This window comes from Abramis brama, assembly GCF_963993115.1.
Source record: "Abramis brama genome assembly, chromosome: 18".
Taxonomy (NCBI): Eukaryota; Metazoa; Chordata; class Actinopteri; order Cypriniformes; family Leuciscidae; genus Abramis; species Abramis brama.
Window position 1 is genome coordinate 18,905,181 of NC_139980.1, and position 19,601 is coordinate 18,924,781.

Here is a 19,601-nt window from a genome sequence, read left to right on the forward strand (position 1 = left end):
TATGCAAAGAATAAGCTACATCTAACCTGCATGTGAGGCCAGGAGGCTTCTAGAGTGGGTTCATCTTCTTCTGGGTCAAAGTCTGGGTTTTCACTGGGTGGAAGTGTTCGGAAAATATTTGTGCTAACCTGTGAACAGAAACAATTTGGACTTTGCTTTGACTATAGATCACCAAGGAAAAGATGATTATTTTTGCTAAAAACAAATACATTAATTTTAAAGATTGGTGGACATCACATGAATGCTGACCATGTTGGTGATCTCAGGGTAGACAGGCTCCACCAGAACGCCTCTGTTAGTGGACACATAATCCACGAGTTCAGTGAGAGTGGCCCGTTTGGTCTCTTTACACTTTAGGTCAGTCACCGTGTCGTAGAAGTCGAAGATTACGCAGCACTGCTGTAGTTTCTGCATGAACAGCGCATGCTGCTCTGTGGAAGATGCATCTGAAACAATGAAGAAATCATTTATTCATTCTACTGTACGGTCTAATTCAATAATCAACATTTTTATACACAAAAAAGTCTGAGAAGTGACGTGCTTTAGTCTGGTGACGGTCTGAGTCTGTCGGTGCAGTGTAAATGGGCCTTTACAGAACATGATACTAAATGATCAAAACGTATCTGGACACATCCTTCAGATTTTGCCCTTTAATTTCAATGAAGACAAGCCTGAATAAAAAGATGTTCTTACCGGAACATGGTAACATGACATATTTAAGTATTTATTGCAACTAGGCCAAAAAAAAAAAAAAAAAAAGCATTCACACTTGACATTTAAATCCATTTATTGTCCAATTGTATTCGAGTGTGTAGTGTGTACATGCACTGAGCTCTCTGAATGCTTGAGTGGACTAGAATGTTGTAATCTACACCGTGTGTCTAATTCCAGTAATCTGGATGAACTGGAGTAAGAATGGAGGCCATTCTACAGCTGGGCAGCTCAGAAACAAAATGTTATTGCACCAGTTTAGTTTCAGTTTAGTTTATACACAGTTGCAATAAAAATTATTCAACCCCCCGGAGACAGTAATACTTTACAAATGTAAGTTTTGCTAAAATACAGTAAAAAAAAGAAAGAAAAAAAAAAAGCATCTATAACAAACAGTTTAGTGGCAAAGTGATAATGTCAATATATAATATACTGCATGTAATGTATTCAGCTATATATCTATATCTATATCTATATCTATATCTATATCTATATATATATATATATATATATATATATATATATCATGAATTGGGCATTATTATTATTTTTTTGCGCATCGAGGGATTTATTCGATAAAATGTCCGTCACACTTTATATGCATGTCGTTTTAATTCCTGCTTTAACATAGTAAGCATAAGCAATCAGTTGTTTTTAGGTTTAGTTTTTTTTTGCTGCTTATAAATATACAGCATAGCCAACATAGATATTCACTATATAGCCTATGTTTTCATAGGCTTTATATTACACATTGCTCGGAGGACAGCATTGAGCAGGAGGATAGGGAATAAAATTGTTTAAAATAATTGATCTTTTTTTTTTTATTATTGTAAAAAAAACCTTATTTTTCATGTAATTTTTTTATTTTTCATCCGATTAATAAAAAATGTAATAGACAGATTATTCGATTATCAAAATAACCGTTAGTTGCAGCCCTACATCGGATAAAAAAAAATGAACCGCCTCAATTCAGCAGCGCATATGTTTTTAATGTGCAGTTCTAGAATTTACGAGCAACTTGCCATTTCCATTCAGCGTTTTTTTATGCGATAACCTAAAATTTGCATAAAAATAGGTGTATGGAAACATCATGTCACTGCTTGCTTCTTGTAGAGAAACATCACAGTAAATCAAACGCAGAGAAACATTCCCACATGCATCCATTGTGTGCAGCAAAGAAAAAAAGAAATCTCCTCATCCATCCTACAGGAGTCAACTAAAATGACTAAAGGTTACATGAATAATTTTATCATGACTTTCCATATGGCTCCAGAACTCTAAGAATATAGTGTGTGAGTCATATGGACTATATTTATTATGCCTTTATGGTCCGTGGTCCACATTCACTCCTCATATGTTTCATATGTTGCTCTATCCTATCGCCTGCAACCCCTGGGCCACCAGTCCCAAGAAGTACTTTGAAGGATCTTATCTTACATAATTCACTATAATACCAGTGACCTCAGCTGGGTGAGTGACACATGAAGAGGCCACTCATAAAACTGCAGCATTTACTAAGGGTTAGAGCTTACTATCATCCATCAAAACCACTTCACCAGCCTAGTAAATCATTTATAATATACAGTATCTTCCTTGAAATGAAAGTGCCACAGGTTATGGTCCGTTTTCACATGGACTATGGAATCTTGACTGTAATATAGAGGGTAATATAGTAAATATGAGCCATGTCTACTACAAACACTGTGTACACCAATAATAAATCAACAGGGCTCTATAAATACCAGAAGGACATTTAGTTGACATGAACTTTGACCGTGAACAAACAGCATAAATAATTTGTGGCACTGTTATCAGAATATTAGGCTCAATATGCTTCACTAAAAATCATTTCGCATTGTAAAAATTATTAATACAGGACACAGGAGGTTCACAAAATATCACTACAAAAGTACTAAGGTATAGTTTTTTTTTGGACATGTTCACTACTGTTCAAAAGTTGTTGTTTTTTTTAAAGAGAATACTTTTATTCAGCAAGAATGCATTAGATTGATCAAAAGTGACAGTAAAGATCCTTGCACACTGAGTCTGAAATCTTAGTCTGAAATTTTCGCACATTAAAAAAATAAATACGACCTCATGTTGTGTCAATCACGTTTACACACTGCCTCCGAAACTAAAAAAAGAAATTCAGATCGGTTTCGATTTTCTGTGTTTTTTGCATCCGTAGCAAGCATTTTGAGAAGTGTTTTGACCATTCAGAGCCACCGAATGACGAATACGAAAAAACGCATACGAAAATTTCAGTGTGCAAAGACCTTAAAACTTACATTGTTACAAATTTGAAATCGTAAAAATATTTCACAATATTACTACATCAAACTTTTGTACAGTCGTGTACCATCACTAAACCTTGTAAACCATGGTACTGAGTCTGACGCAAGTAAATCCAATGGGGATAAAATGTATAAACACTAAATAATCCCTTTCTTAATGTCACCTAAAAAAAGATTTTCTTTCAGTTGCTCGCGGCTCTTTTTATACTGTATTTTACTGCCACAGTGGATCTGCTGCAGGCTCCTGTAAACTTCAGCTCGTGATGTTATTTTTGAGAGAACAGCAGTGTAAGCCACTCGCTCTCGGAGCTGGGGGGGTTCAAACACAACACAACCCCACTGCTGCTCTATTAATACACCTTATGCAACCGATCTGAATGCCAGTGGCTCTGTCTTTCCCAGACCACTTCTGCTTATAGTCACTGCATTCACCACAAGCCACCATATCAATTCAAGCCAACACCAGAAACGCTTTCATTGATTGCCTTACTTTTATTAGCCCTCACGCACACATGCGAGAACATGCACAGGATGTGTCATTGAATTTGTTGAGGTTCCCATCAACACCCCGGGCGTGTGGTTGCCATGGTTACATGGCCCGTCCCTGGAGAGTGATGATGTCCGTATAGAGAATGTGAAGCTATGTCACGCTGCGTTGCATGCTGGGACGGCACCTCCATCTTAAGAGGATCGCCCTCTACTACTGATACTGATATTAATACAGATACCTGCACCTTTTGTTTTGTTTTTACCTTTAAATTAAATATTCACATTCCTCAATGGTATTGTTTGCAGGGAGGAGAAGCTCTTTTATTGCATTGCACGATAGTTTGATGTTTTCACTATAGTTTTGAAGAATATTGTTTACAATGTATCAGTTTACTAGGGGTGTTAACGGTTCTCAGTGAAAAAAAATAAAAAAAATTAAAAACAACAACACTGAACCGTATCATTCTCCACCCAAAGTTCGTCACGCACTTGCACCGCGGTTCATCTCAAATCTGACAAACCATAATATGGTTTGTTGAAAATAACACGTAAAATAGACACTGTCATCATGTTCAAAATTAAACATTTGCAAAAGAAGTCACACTCATCCGAAGAGCACACAGAAAGCCACGTCTCAGAGAACGAGATCATATTGAGCTCTCTTTCAAATCTTGTGCTTGAACGGACAAATTCATACAAAAATTGTCAACTTGCCCGTCTTGGTGAGTATTCTAGCAAACATTATTACGTCTTATTACATCAAACATATCGGTTACGTCTTAAGTGAACGTAAATGGTCAAGAAAGACAACGCATATGTACCAATATCAGTTTTTTGGATCCGTCCATTTAAAGTGACAACAGACTAATATTCCTGCTGTCTGTGTTTAATGTTTATCAAACAACAAAACACAAGGAAATCGCTCACCGCTCTTGACTCAATAGCTTTTGTAACTTTAATAAGAATGAATCTTTAATTTTTAGTCAAATATGCAATGTTATTTTTCATTTGACTACTCTATTCAATTTCTGTACCTGGAATCTACTGTTAGATACCTGATTTATTTGTATCTTTGCAACTTTAATTGTATCTTTGCACTTTTGTATTTATTTGTGTGGTTGCATGTAGTTTGATTATTTTTTCTTATTTTCTTTATTTTTATTTGACAGTAGTCCTTTTCCCCTAAACATACCGAACCGTACTAAAACCGTGACCCTAAAACCTTGATACAAACCAAACCGTGAGTAATTTGAACCGTTACACTCCAACTGTTTACTATGAAAACACTGTCCCATGCTAGACGCTCGCTGCTGCTTCAGCCTTCACAGTAGAAATGTCCAAATAAAAATGCGTTCGATAAGCTGAAAGAAGTTGATCCAAGTCTTTGTTGGAAACGTTTAAATAGAAGTTTGTTAACTTGTCACTGCAAATATTCCCTTCCCATGGCCACGGAGGGGAATCAGATATTGTGGGTCACTTTCAGCAGACAGACACCGACACACTGTTTTTTTTCTATATTTATTTCAGCACACGACAACCAAAATCAAATCCCTTGAAGCTTGAAACCGTTTTGCGGTGGCTGCCTGCAAGTTCTGCTAATTCACAAGCAAATAAACTGAGAGTCATACTCACAAAGGTAATGTTTAACCAAACACAATGCAAAACTTTCAAAAGCTCTCAGCAGTGTGATTGTTTTATTGAGTGATGTGCAGTGGGTTTAATTGGTGACAGAATTAATAGATTTGCTATCCGGCATCTTCTCATCACACCCTCAACCTGCTTCCCTTAATGCTTTTACACGTAGAAAAGGCAAAACAACTTCTGACATAATCCCATTTTCTCTCTGAACGAAGATGTGACCAAGATAGAAAATGACATCTGGCCCAGTTGTGGCCCACATCTGCCACATTCTTCTGGCCCACATACCGAAGACTCAACCTGAGTGTGGCTGGCCTGGCAATCGCATACATGTTTGGGCCTCATGTGGGCTCAGTTCTGGCAAGTGGCAAAGGTCACATGGGCCACACACAGCAAGCCACAACTCACACTAAAACCAGCTCGATGTGTGTGGGCCAGATACAGCATATTGCCGCCAATGCCATAGTAACTTCCCAGAAAGCATACCCATCTGGGCCTTATCTGGCCCAAATCAATTAAGGAGCCATTGGCTCCTATAAGGTAAAAAAATAGGTGCCAAATTATTATTTTTTAAGTGCCACAAAAGAATAAATGTGTTTTAATTTTGTCATGGGTGTCATGTCTGCCAACACTTTTACAACATCAGCATTTTCATCCATCTTGTGGATGTCCTGGGAATGAAGATTCGCTTATAGTAGGAACTAAATTGCTTTTCTAACTACATAGTCACACAGAATTGTTCTTTACGCAAAACCTGAACCAGTGTCACAGACCATCACCATAATAATGTCAGCATCACTTGGCCATCGAGTATAGTTTGGCCTCCTCCTAATGTATCCTATAAACACTGGGTAAGACAAACCACAATCTTATTTTTCTTTATTAATATCTGAGGTAAATTTGGCAAAAGGCAGCTATTCATAAGCAATTATATGGCCATTGATGAATTTCATTTTTAGCTCCTTCACTTCTTTCTATTGTAGACAACAGGTTAAAGTACACAGTCTTTGTCTTTTTGTCCGATTTTCAAATACTTTACTTCAAATCAAACTTTGTAATGTTGTGCATTTAACCTTGTACCTGCCTGGTTAAAGGTTCATGGCTCTTATAACTCTTTTTCAAAATCCCTATGGAAAAAATATAGTTACCTAAAGTTATATAGTATACCGAAAAAGTGGGCGGGCACTATTGCACTCTATCGACAGGTTTAACATAACTGACAACCACGTGACTTCCAAAGGCAGAAATAAGAGGACAGGAAATGTGCGAAAACACAGGTTGGACCATGAAATAAAGATACTTCCCTTGATAAGAAGACATAATGTTGACACAATTGGTGTTTACAGTCTACACCCAAACACACTCACACGAGTCTTCCAGCTATGGGCCTGCTGTAAATACTTCAATTGAAGCTTATCAGAGATACAAATAGGTAACTTTAAAGCCTGATTAAAACATCCATGCGTGTTTTATTATAGTTTATTAGTTTTATGCGTCACTTTTTAAAGCATTGTAGGCACCCCAGCGCTGTCTAGGTAACGTTAGGCAGCTCGCACGGGTTTGAGACGGAGCCTGAGAGTCTATTTCCAGGCTTTATCCTCTTACCTTTGAGCTGCGGGAGCGCCGAGATCTCGGGAGGCGCGGGCCTGCTGCTGTTCACCGCGAACTGAGACGAGCCCTGAACCCGCTGTCTCTGAGCCTTCCTCACAGACTTCCGCGTGAACCCGTCCACTTTCTCGGCCGCGGATATTGCCGACATTTCCAAAGCAGGTCTATCCAACGAGCTGCGTTTACAGTGTCCGTGTGAGCCCTAAACGTGTTCAATTCTGTCAGACATCCCATTGACTGCGCTGTACATCAAACTCACCAGACCCCATCCAACGACACGCACTGTCGAGCCACTCATGAAGGCTGCATGCTCTCCAAATACACACAGGTATCCTGCGATGATAATTTTTGGTGACGTGTAAATGTAAACACGTAGTTAACAGTAGTTTTTTATCATTCTGAGCGCCTCAATAAACCTGTTACTCCACATAACACAACTCAAACTCAGACGACACACAGCCGAAACACTGAGTCATGATTATCCAGTCGCTTGACACCGGCTCCATGTATAACCGACGCGAGGAAAGAGTTTAATGTGAATCCGCCGGGCCGTAAAATTCCTCTGATCCGCTGAACTTCATTCAGCCGCTGTTGCGCCTCACTGGGGTCTAAATTTAATAAAGTCCCGTGGCGCGGTTGAGAGACAGAAGATTCGTCCAATGAACGTTCGAGAAGACAGTAAGCCCCGCCCCTTGACCAATCAGATTCTTGTTTTAATGGTATTTCAGGAAATAAGTCAGGAGGTTCTGTATTCTTGAACTCTCACAAACAAACGTTAAACCACTCAAAATAATAAATATATTTAATTACATATATATATATAAAATGCACAGATAAGTACAACATTTCAACGATTGCTCACAAAATAACAGCAAGTTAGTTTGTAAGACTTGTAGCCTAGATAAACGAGTCAGTTAAAGGAACAGTTCACCCCAAAATGAACTCGAAATACAAAAATGCGGAGACAAACGAAACATTGCTCTCCCTGTTCCAAACCTGTACGACTTTCTTCTTTTGAAAAGAAAAGTGAGAATGTTATTGATTCAGTCACCATTTACTTTACTGCATCGTTTTTGACAGTATCAAAAAATTTACATTTCTGCGTGAATTAACAATTTAAGTATACAAAAAGGCATATTTTAATTTGAAATGGGTTATAGTTCAAACTGAACTTCAAGGGATAGTTCACCCAAACATTTGTCATTTACACTCCCTCATGTTGTTCCAAACCTGTATGAGTTTCTTTCTTCTGTTGGACACAAAATAAGATATTTTAAAGAATGTTAGTAACCAGACAGCTGACTTCCATAGTATTTTTTTCCTACTATGGAAGTCAATGGCAACAGGCAACTGTTTTGTTACCAGCATTCTTCAAAATATGTTCTTTCGTTTTTAACAGATGAAAAACTTATACAGGTTTGGAACATGACAGTGAGTAAATGACAAAAATGTTATTTTTGGGTGAATATCCCTTTCATTTCTAAAGCAGAATAGTTTAGATCAACTATGTTGAAGACCTCAGGCAAAAACAAGCAAAACAAGAACTAGGAGGATCAAAACACAGAAGCGGAACTGTCAGGTCAAGTCACATTCCAGACAAACCTGAAAATCATGTAAACAAAACAGACTATATACAGTACAATGTAAAAAGTGTTTAAATCATTTTGAAACGCACAGCAATATTGATATTCGATAACTAAAAGTCACTGAGCACATTGGAAATGGGTTAGTTATGTAAAGTGCTGCTATACAATCAATATAAAACTGAAAATGTGACCGCACATTTAAGGACAGACATTCTCAAATAAGAGGCATTATACATTTGGAAAGCTAAAAAAAAGAAAAAAGAAGTACAAACACTATGCTTATTAGACTTACGTAGAATTTGATATAAATGCAAATGCTTTAAAATGCATGTTAAATGGAATAAAGTGTCTACAAAAAACTATTTTCAATGCATCACAGATTGACATGGAAGATTCAGAGAACTTGTAGAGTTTAATTATGGTGTCAAATGACTTCATCTAGTTCTGTAATGTTCACAAATGATTATCAATTTGACCCTTATCTAGGAAATGAAACTTATACATTTAAAAACATACAACTAGATAAAAATTATACACATTGCATACATAAATACAAGTAGTATCTGCATATTTCTTGGTTAGATGGTTTGTCTAGTGAAAACCTAGATTTAAACCATAGATGTGTCATATGTTAGACACTTTTATCAGTCTTGGGTTCTTTTCATAAAGTAGCTAGAGATTTTTTTCATAGGTCTGGAGGGTGATGCTTTCTTGTTTGGCGTTGGAGAGATGACCGTCATGGGACGCGGTGATATTGCTGCCTAAAAAGATAAAAGATATGAATTAAAATTGATAATTTGGCCACACAAAAAAAAAAAAAGTATTTTAGAGAACAACTCAACTACTAAAACAATAAGGTTCTGGAAGTTAAGTCCCATTTAGGGTGTGTTCACATTTGGCAGGTTTGGTTTGATTAAAACGAACTCTGGTGTGATTGTTCTGTTAGTGCGGTTTTGAATTTGAATAAGTGTGAGCGCTACCACCCGAACCCTGGAGCGAACCAAACAAGCGGACCAAGACTAGGGCTGTGCGATATGAAAAGAAAAAAAAAAGAAAAATTCACGATTTTGAAACAATATTTCCTTACACGTACTGGTTTGTATAATTTTTGGGAAGCCGGCTTCGACAACAATATTTGCAGGCACCATATCTTTGCATAAATGATACGTGAGGTGTCAGCGAACTTTTCATATGTTGCGTAGTTCGCAAAAGCCTGTATTATCGCCTGGTTCGGACCAAAAGCACCAAGAGAACCGAGCTAAGTTCCCAAAACAGATTGAACAATTAGCTTCAAAAGGTTTTTCTTTAAAATTAATATTTATTTCTTTATATATAACCACTGCAGCTCAGTCCGAGCTCTTGATCAAACAATGCACAAAAAAATGAGAAATATTACAAATTAAAATTCTATTTGAATTTTCTATTCTATTTCTCTTATTAGTTGTGCTGCTTAATAATTTTGTGGAAACTGATACATTTATTTTCAGGATTCTCAGATAAATGGAACGTTCAAAAGTACAGCATTTGTTTGAAATATTTAAGACTTGATCATTTATTGCATTTTTGCTGAATAAAAGTTAATATCCTAAAAAAACAAAAACAATACTGTATATAAATCAATAGGTTTTATAATAACTGTATCCTTGTTTGATCATGTCATGTGCAATGCTTCATGGGTTATGTAGTTAAATGCCACAAAAAAAGGTCTTTCTCCTGTTTTCCCAATTTTCAAATCAATGTTTGTAATGTTGCAATTCATATAATCTTGGAGTTGGTTTGTTTGGTTCATGGCTTAGAATGCTATTGATTTATCTACATGGATCCAAGGGCACTGAAACAGTGGACAAACGTGTCTGATTAAATAAAGTGTGACTGCAGTGATGTCTTTTCATGCATCTACTCACTGGAGCGCTGTGCGTTCTTGCATCCTGCCGTTTGCTGCTGCCGTTCGGGCTTTTGGGTTGAGTCGATCCTTTAAATCTCTGACTGATCACAGACAGCCAATCATTCCTTCTCGGAGAGCTGTTCTCTTTGCCAGCGCCAGCTTGACCAGTCGAGCAGAGCCTCTCATCTGTTTGCAAACTGAATAGGTCACCTTTCTCCTCAGAACAGTTCTCTGCGCTCACCGAACTCCTGCTCCGCTTTAAGTCAGGATACAACTCAGACACCCCTTCACTCTCCCCTCCCAAACCAGATCTAGCGCAATCCCCCGTTTCCAGTCGTCGCTTCGCACGGCGTTCTGATGAAGGGCCCTGGAGGGCCGGTGTGAGCACCTTACGGAGAGGAGACGTGTCCTGGTGACCCGGGGAACTGCTGCGGCTGAACCACTGCCGGATAGACGAGGGGATTTTGGGGCTGCTGAGCTTGGCTGAAGGTGCAGAGGTGTTTGATGGGAGGGGTAAATCAGCACCCGTGGGGGCACAAGAAGCAGGCTGGGGTGAAGCCAGAGAGACCACCCTCTCTGAACCAGGACTTTTGGCTGGAGTGAGTTCAACGGGCATGTAACGGCCTGAGGAGACCAATCAGAACTCATAAGTACCAATTTAAACCCATCAAGAAACCAAATATTTGAATTATGAATTTAAGATACACTACCGGTTGATCACTACAACTGATCATCATTATTCGAGTACCAATAATAACTGATCACCAAATTAGCTTATTAGAATGATTTCTGTGAAACTGAAAATGTAGCTTTGCCGTCACAGGAATAAGTTACATTTTAAAATATATTAAAATAGAAAAGTGTTCTTTTAAGTTGCAATAATAATATTTTACAATATTACTATTTTACTGTATTTAATATTATAATAGATGTAATCAAATAAATGCCGCCTTGAGCATAAAAGGTTTCTTTCAACAACATTTAAAAAAAAACTAATTATTCCAAAACGTTTAATGGGTTATGTTTAAAAAAAAACCTTCATAAAAAACCCTACCAGGTGTTCTGGTTGGTGACTGGACTTTACGAAGTGTCCAGCCTACGATGTTTGCGTCTCGGTTCGATGAGTTTTCTCCCTCTGGTCTGCGGTTCAGGCGCCAAATCCTAACAGTGTTGTCATCAGAACAGGAAGCGATCTGCAGAGAAAGCGAACAATATCAAACTTTAATGACTGTCCATTCATCCATCAGATATATGGATATTTTTTATTATTAATATCCTAAGAGCATCATTTCTCGTGCACTTAAAAGTCCTAACCTTGGTGAAATCGGTGGGGCACCAGGCCACTGATGTGACTTCCTGGCTATGGCCCTGAAGCATCATGGGAGCTTGTTTTGGGTCTGAAATCTGAAATAAAAGCAAAGTTGTGTGCAGATAGTGACCACAGATGTTCTCAGGCAGACTTTAATTCACTCAGATCTCTAATTTTCTAGGTTATTGATTACCTTCCATATGTAAGCTTGATGGTCACTGGAACCACTGGCCAGGAACTGGTCATCTGGGCTGACACTGGACTTCACATAAAATGAGGAGTTACTGTGGCCACTGAACACAGCAACTGTGAAAAACAACAAAATGTAAAAGCATTAGCCTCAATAGCCTACAAATCATCTTTTTTTACATGCCTAACAAAAACAGAGAGGGAAAACAGTTATAGCAGACAAAATAAATATTAAATAATAAATTGACATTACCTGGAGTGGTTTTCAAACCACTAATATTGAACATGTAGATATTGTCATCTGTGCAGTTGGAGAACAGTCTGGAGCCAGTAGAGTCCAGTGACAGACCAGAATATCCTGAAGAGGAAAACACCAGTGAGAACTCAACTGCTCATTACTATTGGTCTAATGACTGAGTGGACGTGAGCTGTGTACCTAGTTTGCGTGTGCAGGAGCCTGGGTAAGGATAGGTCTGTAGAGGGAGGGGGTTGTGGTAGTACGCAGTGTAGTTCTTCCGCAAATCCCACATTTTAATGATCCTATGAGGAGATCAGAATGTTATTGGGAAATTTCATCTCAGCACATCAGCATTCAAATTACAGTTAGAAATGAAATTGAGAAGTAAAGTGACTATTACTGTGTGACATCCACAGACAAATAACTGTAATAAATCTGTACAAGACTGCATTATGCACTCACCCGTCAACTGCTCCCGAGGAGATGAGCTTGTTCTCGTCGCAGAACAAAACCACTGTCACACCCTGCTGGGAGTCCTACAGACACAACATCTCTGAATTAGCAAAAGTGGAACTTCCACTGTACTAAGTTTGATAAAAAGATAGGATGGGGTGTGCGATATTGACAAAATGTCAATATTTTAAGGGATTTTGTTGTTAACCATGATCAGATTATATTTTTTAAATTCTTAAATTGATTTTTACCTTTGTAAGGGCAATTTTCTTTTCTTTTTTTCAATTTCTTCTTACCTAATTAAATGTAGCTTATGCATCATTTATTATGTCAATTTATTACATTTAATCAATACATTCAAGTAGAATAAGACACTATAGGGCTGTTACCAGTCAAATTAAATCAGTATAAAAATAATGCAGTAATGCAGAGGAAACAGAAGCTGCTTCTGAAGTGCTATTTATATGCATTTACAATAAATTATTTCAGAATTGAAAAGATACTTTAACATGAAACTAAAACCGCCAGACGGTGGTGGCAAGTCACTGATAATGAGTGAGTCATTGAATTATTCATTCATTTGTTTGGAACTATTTTTGTCGGTGAAATGGAGAAAAACTGGCAATATTATATAATAAAATGTAAGTCACTTAATTGTTTATTAAACTGTTGTATAAAATCAATATTGCATTTGCAATCATGCTGATATTTGAAAAGAAAAAAAAAGACACTCTTTGTGTGATTGCTTAACTATATCATATGATTGGGGCGGTCACTAACTTTATTTTGGTAATCGAGTAATCGGTCGATTATTTTGACGATTAATCTGATATTTTTTTAAGTAATAAAAACAGACATAAGCAAACAATAGCCTTTAAAATTACTTAAAATACATATATAAATAATAACAATGAGGCAATAATTGTTACAAATAAAGTATCAAAATCAAGTAATCATATTATAGTTTTATAGAAAAACACTTAATGCAAAATTTAATATACATAATATGGATAATCAACTTATGTACATTAGGCTGTTGTATTATAACAAATGCCTGCAGAGGGCACCAATGGCCCTGTGGTGTTACACTTCAGATGATCAAATCCTGGTTTAATATTGGCCAAACGATATTTAATTCAAATGTTAACTTAATCTTTAATATTTGGCAACTTCTTTAAAATAGAAATGCTACAGCCACTGTAATTTTTTGAATAAGAAAATGTGGACACCAAAACATGCAAACTCAAAGCCAGGGTTTAAACTTTTATTTTGAAATCGCGATGAACAGTTTGCATATTTAGAAACATATTGTTGTATTCTCCTGTGTTGGCGTAGGTTTATAAATGATTTACATTACAAATCTGATGAAATTCCTGTCCCGAACGATGTCCACTGACAAGGTAGAGTATGTTGCATGATTTTATGAAAGTATGATGTATTGCGACATCAGAAACTAAGAAAAACAAAATAATGACTATTGTAACGCTTGCCGTAGAGCAAGTCAAATTTGTAGCTTCTCATGTCTCATTCGAACTACAGAAACGCGACCCGATCTGGCAAACTTGCATAGTGTGGTTATAGCAGATAGAGGGTTGCAAAGCAAATGCAGAAGTGCCGTTCACCCTGTTATGACTTGATGAACCACTGATACGATTTTGGAAACATTATTTTAAGGTAAAAAATAATCTTTAGTGTTGCTTTAACACATTGTGCAGCCTTAGAAAACGGTCTAATAATGCGGTTTGTGGAATGCACCGCGTCCGGTATTTTGCTAAATTGCACTCGAAGATTTTCTTAAAACAAGAGTACTCAAATTTATTCGAGGAATCGTGACAGCCCTACATATGATATAAATATAGCCTAAAAGTAAAATATTCATTTTAATAGAGTAAATCACAAAGTGAGAGCCTGCACTCTAAATGCGCACGTGCAGTGGTCTAACCTTAACTGATCACGCAGTGTATGCATGGTGTGTTTTTGGAAAGTGAGGGACATACTAAATAATGTCAGATTTAAGATCATTAAAACAATTAGGATATTATCATAGATGATCCAACAAAACTACCAACAAAACTACAACTATCAGCAGTCAGTTCTCGGCTCCACACACACAGGAACCCAGACCGACCCCTTCCTCAGCCAATGTCCCTCTGTCCTCCTTTTCTCCGCTAACCGAGGAAGAAGTATCTACACTTCTCCTCTCCAGTCATCCTACCACCTGTCCTCTAGACCCCATCCCCTCGCACCTTCTACAAGCCATCTCTCCGACACTTCTACCAGCACTCACACACATCATAAACTCATCCCTCCATACTGGCACCTTCCCTACAGCATTCAAGCAAGCTCGGGTTACTCCACTGCTTAAAAAACCAACACTAAACACATCAACTGTAGAGAATTACAGACCCATCTCCCTCCTACCATTTATTGCAAAGACACTTGAAAGAGCTGTTTTCAACCAAGTAACATCCTTCTTGTCTCGAAACAACCAGCTGGATGTCAACCAATCCGGCTTCAAGAAAGGCCATTCTACTGAGACTGCACTACTATCAGTCACAGAAGCCCTACGGATCGCAAAAGCTGCTTCCAAATCTTCAGTCCTCATTCTCCTGGATCTGTCTGCTGCCTTCGACACTGTGAATCATCAGATCCTTCTGTCCAGCCTCTCATCACTGGGCATCACAGGTACTTCACTCCACTGGTTTGAGTCCTATCTCACAGGTAGGTCCTTCAAGGTCGCATGGAGAGGCGAGCTATCCAGATCGCATCAGCTGACCACAGGGGTTCCCCAGGGTTCAGTTCTTGGACCCCTCCTCTTCTCCATCTACACCACATCACTGGGACACATCATACAAGCGCACGGCTTCTCCTACCACTGCTATGCTGATGACACACAGCTCTTCCTCTCGTTTCAACCAGATGATCCCACAGTAGCTGCACGGGTCTCAAGCTGTCTGGCGGACATCTCGGCATGGATGAAGGAACATCACCTACAGCTCAACCTGCCAAAGACTGAGCTTCTCGTCCTCCCTGCCAATCCATCTCTACAGCACGACTTCACTATCCAGCTAGATTCATCTTCAATCACCCCATCAAGGACGGTCCGAAATCTTGGAGTAACATTTGATGACCAGCTGACCTTCACAGATCACATTTCAAAGACAGCTCGATCATGCAGGTTTGCACTGCACAACATCAGGAAGATCAGGCCTTTCCTAACTGAGCATGCAACACAACTTCTCGTCCAGGCCCTGGTCATTTCTAGGCTTGACTACTGCAATGCTCTTCTGGCCGGTCTTCCTTCAAGTGCAACTAAACCTCTACAGATGATCCAGAATGCTGCAGCTCGTCTTGTCTTCAACGAGCCCAAGAGGGCCCACGTCACTCCTCTGTTCATCTCTCTGCACTGGCTACCTCTCGCTGCTCGCATCAAGTTCAAGGCATTGACGCTTGCTTACCGATCTATCACAGGCTCAGCTCCCTCCTACTTTAACTCATTCCTACGAGTCTACATCCCTACCAGACGCCTACGATCAGTCAACGAGCGACGTCTCGTGGTTCCATCGCAGAGAGCCACAAAATCTCTTTCCAGAACATTCTCATTCACAGTTCCATGCTGGTGGAACACTCTCCCCTCCCTCATCCGGAATGCTGAATCCCTGACAACCTTCAAAAAGCATCTGAAAACCCATCTCTTCCGTGAGCACTTAACCACAAAAAACCCCTCCCCTTTCCCTCTAAAAACCTCACTTATCGGGCTTATGCTACTCTGAATAATGCCTGAACTTTGTATCTTGAGCACTCCTTGCGTAGCTTTGGTTTTTGCCTCTTCATGATGATTCGCTTAATCTAGTCCTGCTTTGTAAGTCGCTTTGGATAAAAGCGTCTGCCAAATGACTAAATGTAAATGTAAATGTAAATGTAATGATATATATCGCACACCATTATAATTTTCATTATATATTTCATTATAATGAAATACAATGACAGATCAGGCAAATTAAAACCCAATACCAAAAACAGATCAGGCAAATTAATGTCAGGTTGTTTGACTCACCACAGGGGGCGCCATCCCACGTCTCTTCTTGTTTTGAGGTGTATATCTTTCAGGTTTCATATGGGCACCACTGATCTGTTTTACTTGCCTGTAGAAACCATCTGTGATGGATGAAAACATATTTTGTGAGCTTTAGAAAACATTTCAATGGCCCTATTATTAAGCACCAATGGTCAGAATAATAAAGAACCTTTTTTACTGCATCTTGTATCCCAAATCATGATGTTCCCATCTCTGCCTCCAGTGCTAAACACAGCTGTAATGAGAGAACAAGCCGTTTAAAAAAAGAAAAATAATTTCTAGAAAAGAAAATAGCAAGTATGCAGTGCACATTCAGTCATGCCTATTATCCAGTGTTGTTTTTAGTGTAGTTTCTGTACTATTATAATATTTTGACTTTCTTTTCATTTTAATTTAGTCATTTTGTGTTTTATACAAAGTCTTTTAATATTTCTATTTTGTTTCAGTAATTTTAGCTATTCAGCTTCTTTCTAGCCCCTTTCACACAGCGCTTTGAACCCGGGAAATTGCCGGCAAATTGCCAGAGCGCCTTCTGTGTGAACGCAAACTCGACCCGGGATTTATGTCGAGTTGGGGACCTAGTAACATTGCCGTGTTCAGTCCCGGAATGCGCGCTGTGTGAACAAAAACCGTAAAAATGGCGTGTCTTAGTGATGACGCTGAAGCCGGGATCGTTCGCCAGCTGTGAAACGGTACGTAATGCGCAAGTTTATGATCGAATCAGAGAAAAAAAAATGCACAAGCATGGTTGAGAGAGAGAGAGAGAGAGAGAGAGAGAGAGAGAGAGAGAGAGAGAGAGAGAGAGAGAGAGAGAGAGAGAGAGAGAGAGAGAGAGAGAGAGAGAGAGAGAGAGAGAGAGAGAGAGAGAGAGAGAGAGAGAAGCTCATAAGCAAACTTAAGACGCTGCTGAGACATTAAAGTCACATCGATGTCACATGTCTTTACGGGATTTTTACGGGTTGTGTGTGACTCTCTGATTCCGGAAAATCACTGGCAGTGTGAATGAACCAAAATCAAACGAACCCGGGTCAAATCCCGGGTCACTTTATCCATGTATTTTCCGGAATCTCTGTGTGAAAGGGGCTTCTGTTAGCTGCCAAGGTGGTTTTACACAAGTATGCCTTAAAGTCTGCGTGAACCGGAAGTTGCAAACATCTTTTCTCCAGTGCTGTGAAGTATTTCACAGTGAAAAGGAATATTGAACAGAGGGCAGGGTTTTACTCTAGCGCTCCTCCTCTCCATCTCTCGCTCATTACAGACTAACGATTTGAGGGGAGTGGTTAAGCGTTTCCCAAACCAATTCTTCAAACCTACGTCATCAGAGAAGGGACGCCATTCCAGACCGGAAGTAATTTTTCAGACTTTGATTAAAGATTACGACGGCAAACAAATTAATTTTTACCATGATAAAAAATTTTACCAACGGATTAATTTTTCACCATAAGACTAGTAATATGCGCTAACAAAGTAAATAGGGTCAATTTTGATTTCAGTTGGACTTTAATTATTGGCAGTGTGAACAATTAATGCATCAAGAAAGATGTTACAAATAGTTGATTATTTCTGGTTAGTGTCACACTGGAAATGGGAGGTGAAATGAGCGCACTGCATTATGGGATACAGCATCAGCATACTGCACATGGCAAAAGTAGTTGGTCATTATTTCATGCATATATAATTTGCATTATGAATAGAGTACACATACTGAACAGTATGCAAATTTAAACATAGCTGTAGTCTCGTGTGATCGGTATAGTTAGTTACCTCTCTCTTGCTTGGAAAAAGCCACCGATTTAAGACTGCATTGATGTCCTTTAAAAGTTCCCAGCAGGTCAGCAGTGATAACATCCCACAGACGGGCGGTTTGGTCACCAGAGGCGGTTACCTGTAAAATAATATCCCCATTTAAAGCAATACTAAAACATAGAGGACTTAATTTAGTCCAAAGCACTGAAACCATCATTAAACAGAAGAATCATGCAAAACTCACCAAGCTGTTTGTACCAGGAACCCAGGCAATATCAAAAACAGCATTATCGTGTGCCTGCCACTCTGCAAAACAAACGTTTCACGAATAAGAATAAATGCTATACTTTACATAAGTAGCCTGTCTTGAATCTAGGTAAAGAAACCAACCTTTCAGGACAGAGCTCTGTTTTTCTCCAGTATTAAAGATGGTCACAAACCCTTCTTCATTTGCAACAGCAAGGCTGCTCTGTTGGCCAGGAGCTGAGCATTGCAAAAAACCATCGCAAAGTTTACTCATTATACACTGGTGTGTTTCTGACTACAAATGAACTCATTGTGAAAGTTTAATTAAGTGTGTACCAGATGAAAACGTGCATCCAAACGGCGGGACAGCAGCAGCTGAGGCTCCATATGAAATGTGTTCGTCCTGTCGCGCGCACTGATACCCGTCCAGCAGAGAGGACAGCGGATAGCCTCGACGCTCACCTGCTTATTTAAAGCATGTTTGAGTGTGTAAACAGCGTAATAACATAGATTCCCACTGACATATCTTAATAGCACTCACCATTGAAACGTCTTTTTGTAACTCCTCGATCAACAACATGGTGAAAAAGAGTCATTGCTCCTGCTGGATAGACGTCTCATTCAGAAGTGCTCAGTTTCCCGCGAACAATGAAAAAGCGGCGAAGACGAATTCCGCGCGAGATTGACGTTCGGTGTTCTGATTGGTCGATACGTCAGAATACCGGAAGTGTTGAGGCGCAGAAAGGGGGGGGGGGGGGGGGGGGTGCCTTAGTATACAAATAAAACAAAATATGTGTTTGTGTTTAGCACAATTTATGGAAGCCTATTTCTGCAACATAAGAAAAAAAGTATGCTTTGGTAAATCATTATTATGATGACATAAAAAGTCGACATTATGACTGTCATAATTATGAGATTAAAAGAGTGAAATTATGACATACTAAAAAAATTATGATATGAAAGGTTGCTAAGCCATAATTGGAATTTAAAAAAATATATATTAAAAAAAATATGTCACTATTTCTACATTTTGTTTCATAATTATGGCTTCGTAACTCATGATTTTTATGTCATAATTATGATTTACCAAAGCACGATTTGTTTTTTCTTATTTGGGTGAAATGTGTGTCG

General features: G+C 38.7%; 2 protein-coding genes across 2 annotated transcripts in view; both read right to left on the reverse strand.

The window, feature by feature from the left end:
- ppp2r5a (protein phosphatase 2, regulatory subunit B', alpha isoform) overlaps positions 1-7,375 on the reverse strand; it is a 30,942-nt gene extending 23,567 nt beyond the window's left edge. Inside the window, exons 1-3 of the mRNA XM_084090476.1 lie at positions 6,738-7,375; positions 250-446; positions 27-128 (exon numbers count right to left, since the gene is read on the reverse strand). Of these exons, the coding sequence (XP_083946602.1) occupies positions 27-128; positions 250-446; positions 6,738-6,891 (453 nt within the window). The 5' untranslated portion in view covers positions 6,892-7,375. The remainder of the gene's footprint in view (positions 1-26; positions 129-249; positions 447-6,737) is intronic.
- A 405-nt stretch (positions 7,376-7,780) lies between these two features.
- Positions 7,781-19,111, reverse strand: dtl (denticleless E3 ubiquitin protein ligase homolog). Its single transcript, XM_084090678.1, has 15 exons — positions 19,012-19,111; positions 18,807-18,932; positions 18,615-18,707; positions 18,469-18,530; positions 18,243-18,363; positions 16,648-16,713; positions 16,458-16,558; positions 12,410-12,483; positions 12,146-12,249; positions 11,963-12,067; positions 11,714-11,826; positions 11,526-11,615; positions 11,266-11,404; positions 10,231-10,835; positions 7,781-9,087 (listed from the first exon to the last, which is right to left on the reverse strand). The coding sequence occupies exons 1-15, from the start codon at positions 19,064-19,066 to the stop codon at positions 8,971-8,973; spliced, it is 1,971 nt and encodes a 656-aa protein (XP_083946804.1). The 5' UTR covers positions 19,067-19,111; the 3' UTR covers positions 7,781-8,970.
- Between the last annotated feature and the right edge of the window lie 490 nt (positions 19,112-19,601).

Bases quoted from the DNA above. Each gene is read 5' to 3' on its own strand.
- dtl (XM_084090678.1), bottom strand. From the start codon at position 19,066: ATGACTCTTTTTCACCATGTTGTTGATCGAGGAGTTACAAAAAGACGT. The intron at 18,708-18,806 runs GTACACACTTAA...TGCAATGCTCAG, and splicing joins TGGATGCACGTTTTCATCTG to CTCCTGGCCAACAGAGCAGC. The intron at 12,068-12,145 runs GTACACAGCTCA...TTTCCTCTTCAG, and splicing joins CTCCTGCACACGCAAACTAG to GATATTCTGGTCTGTCACTG.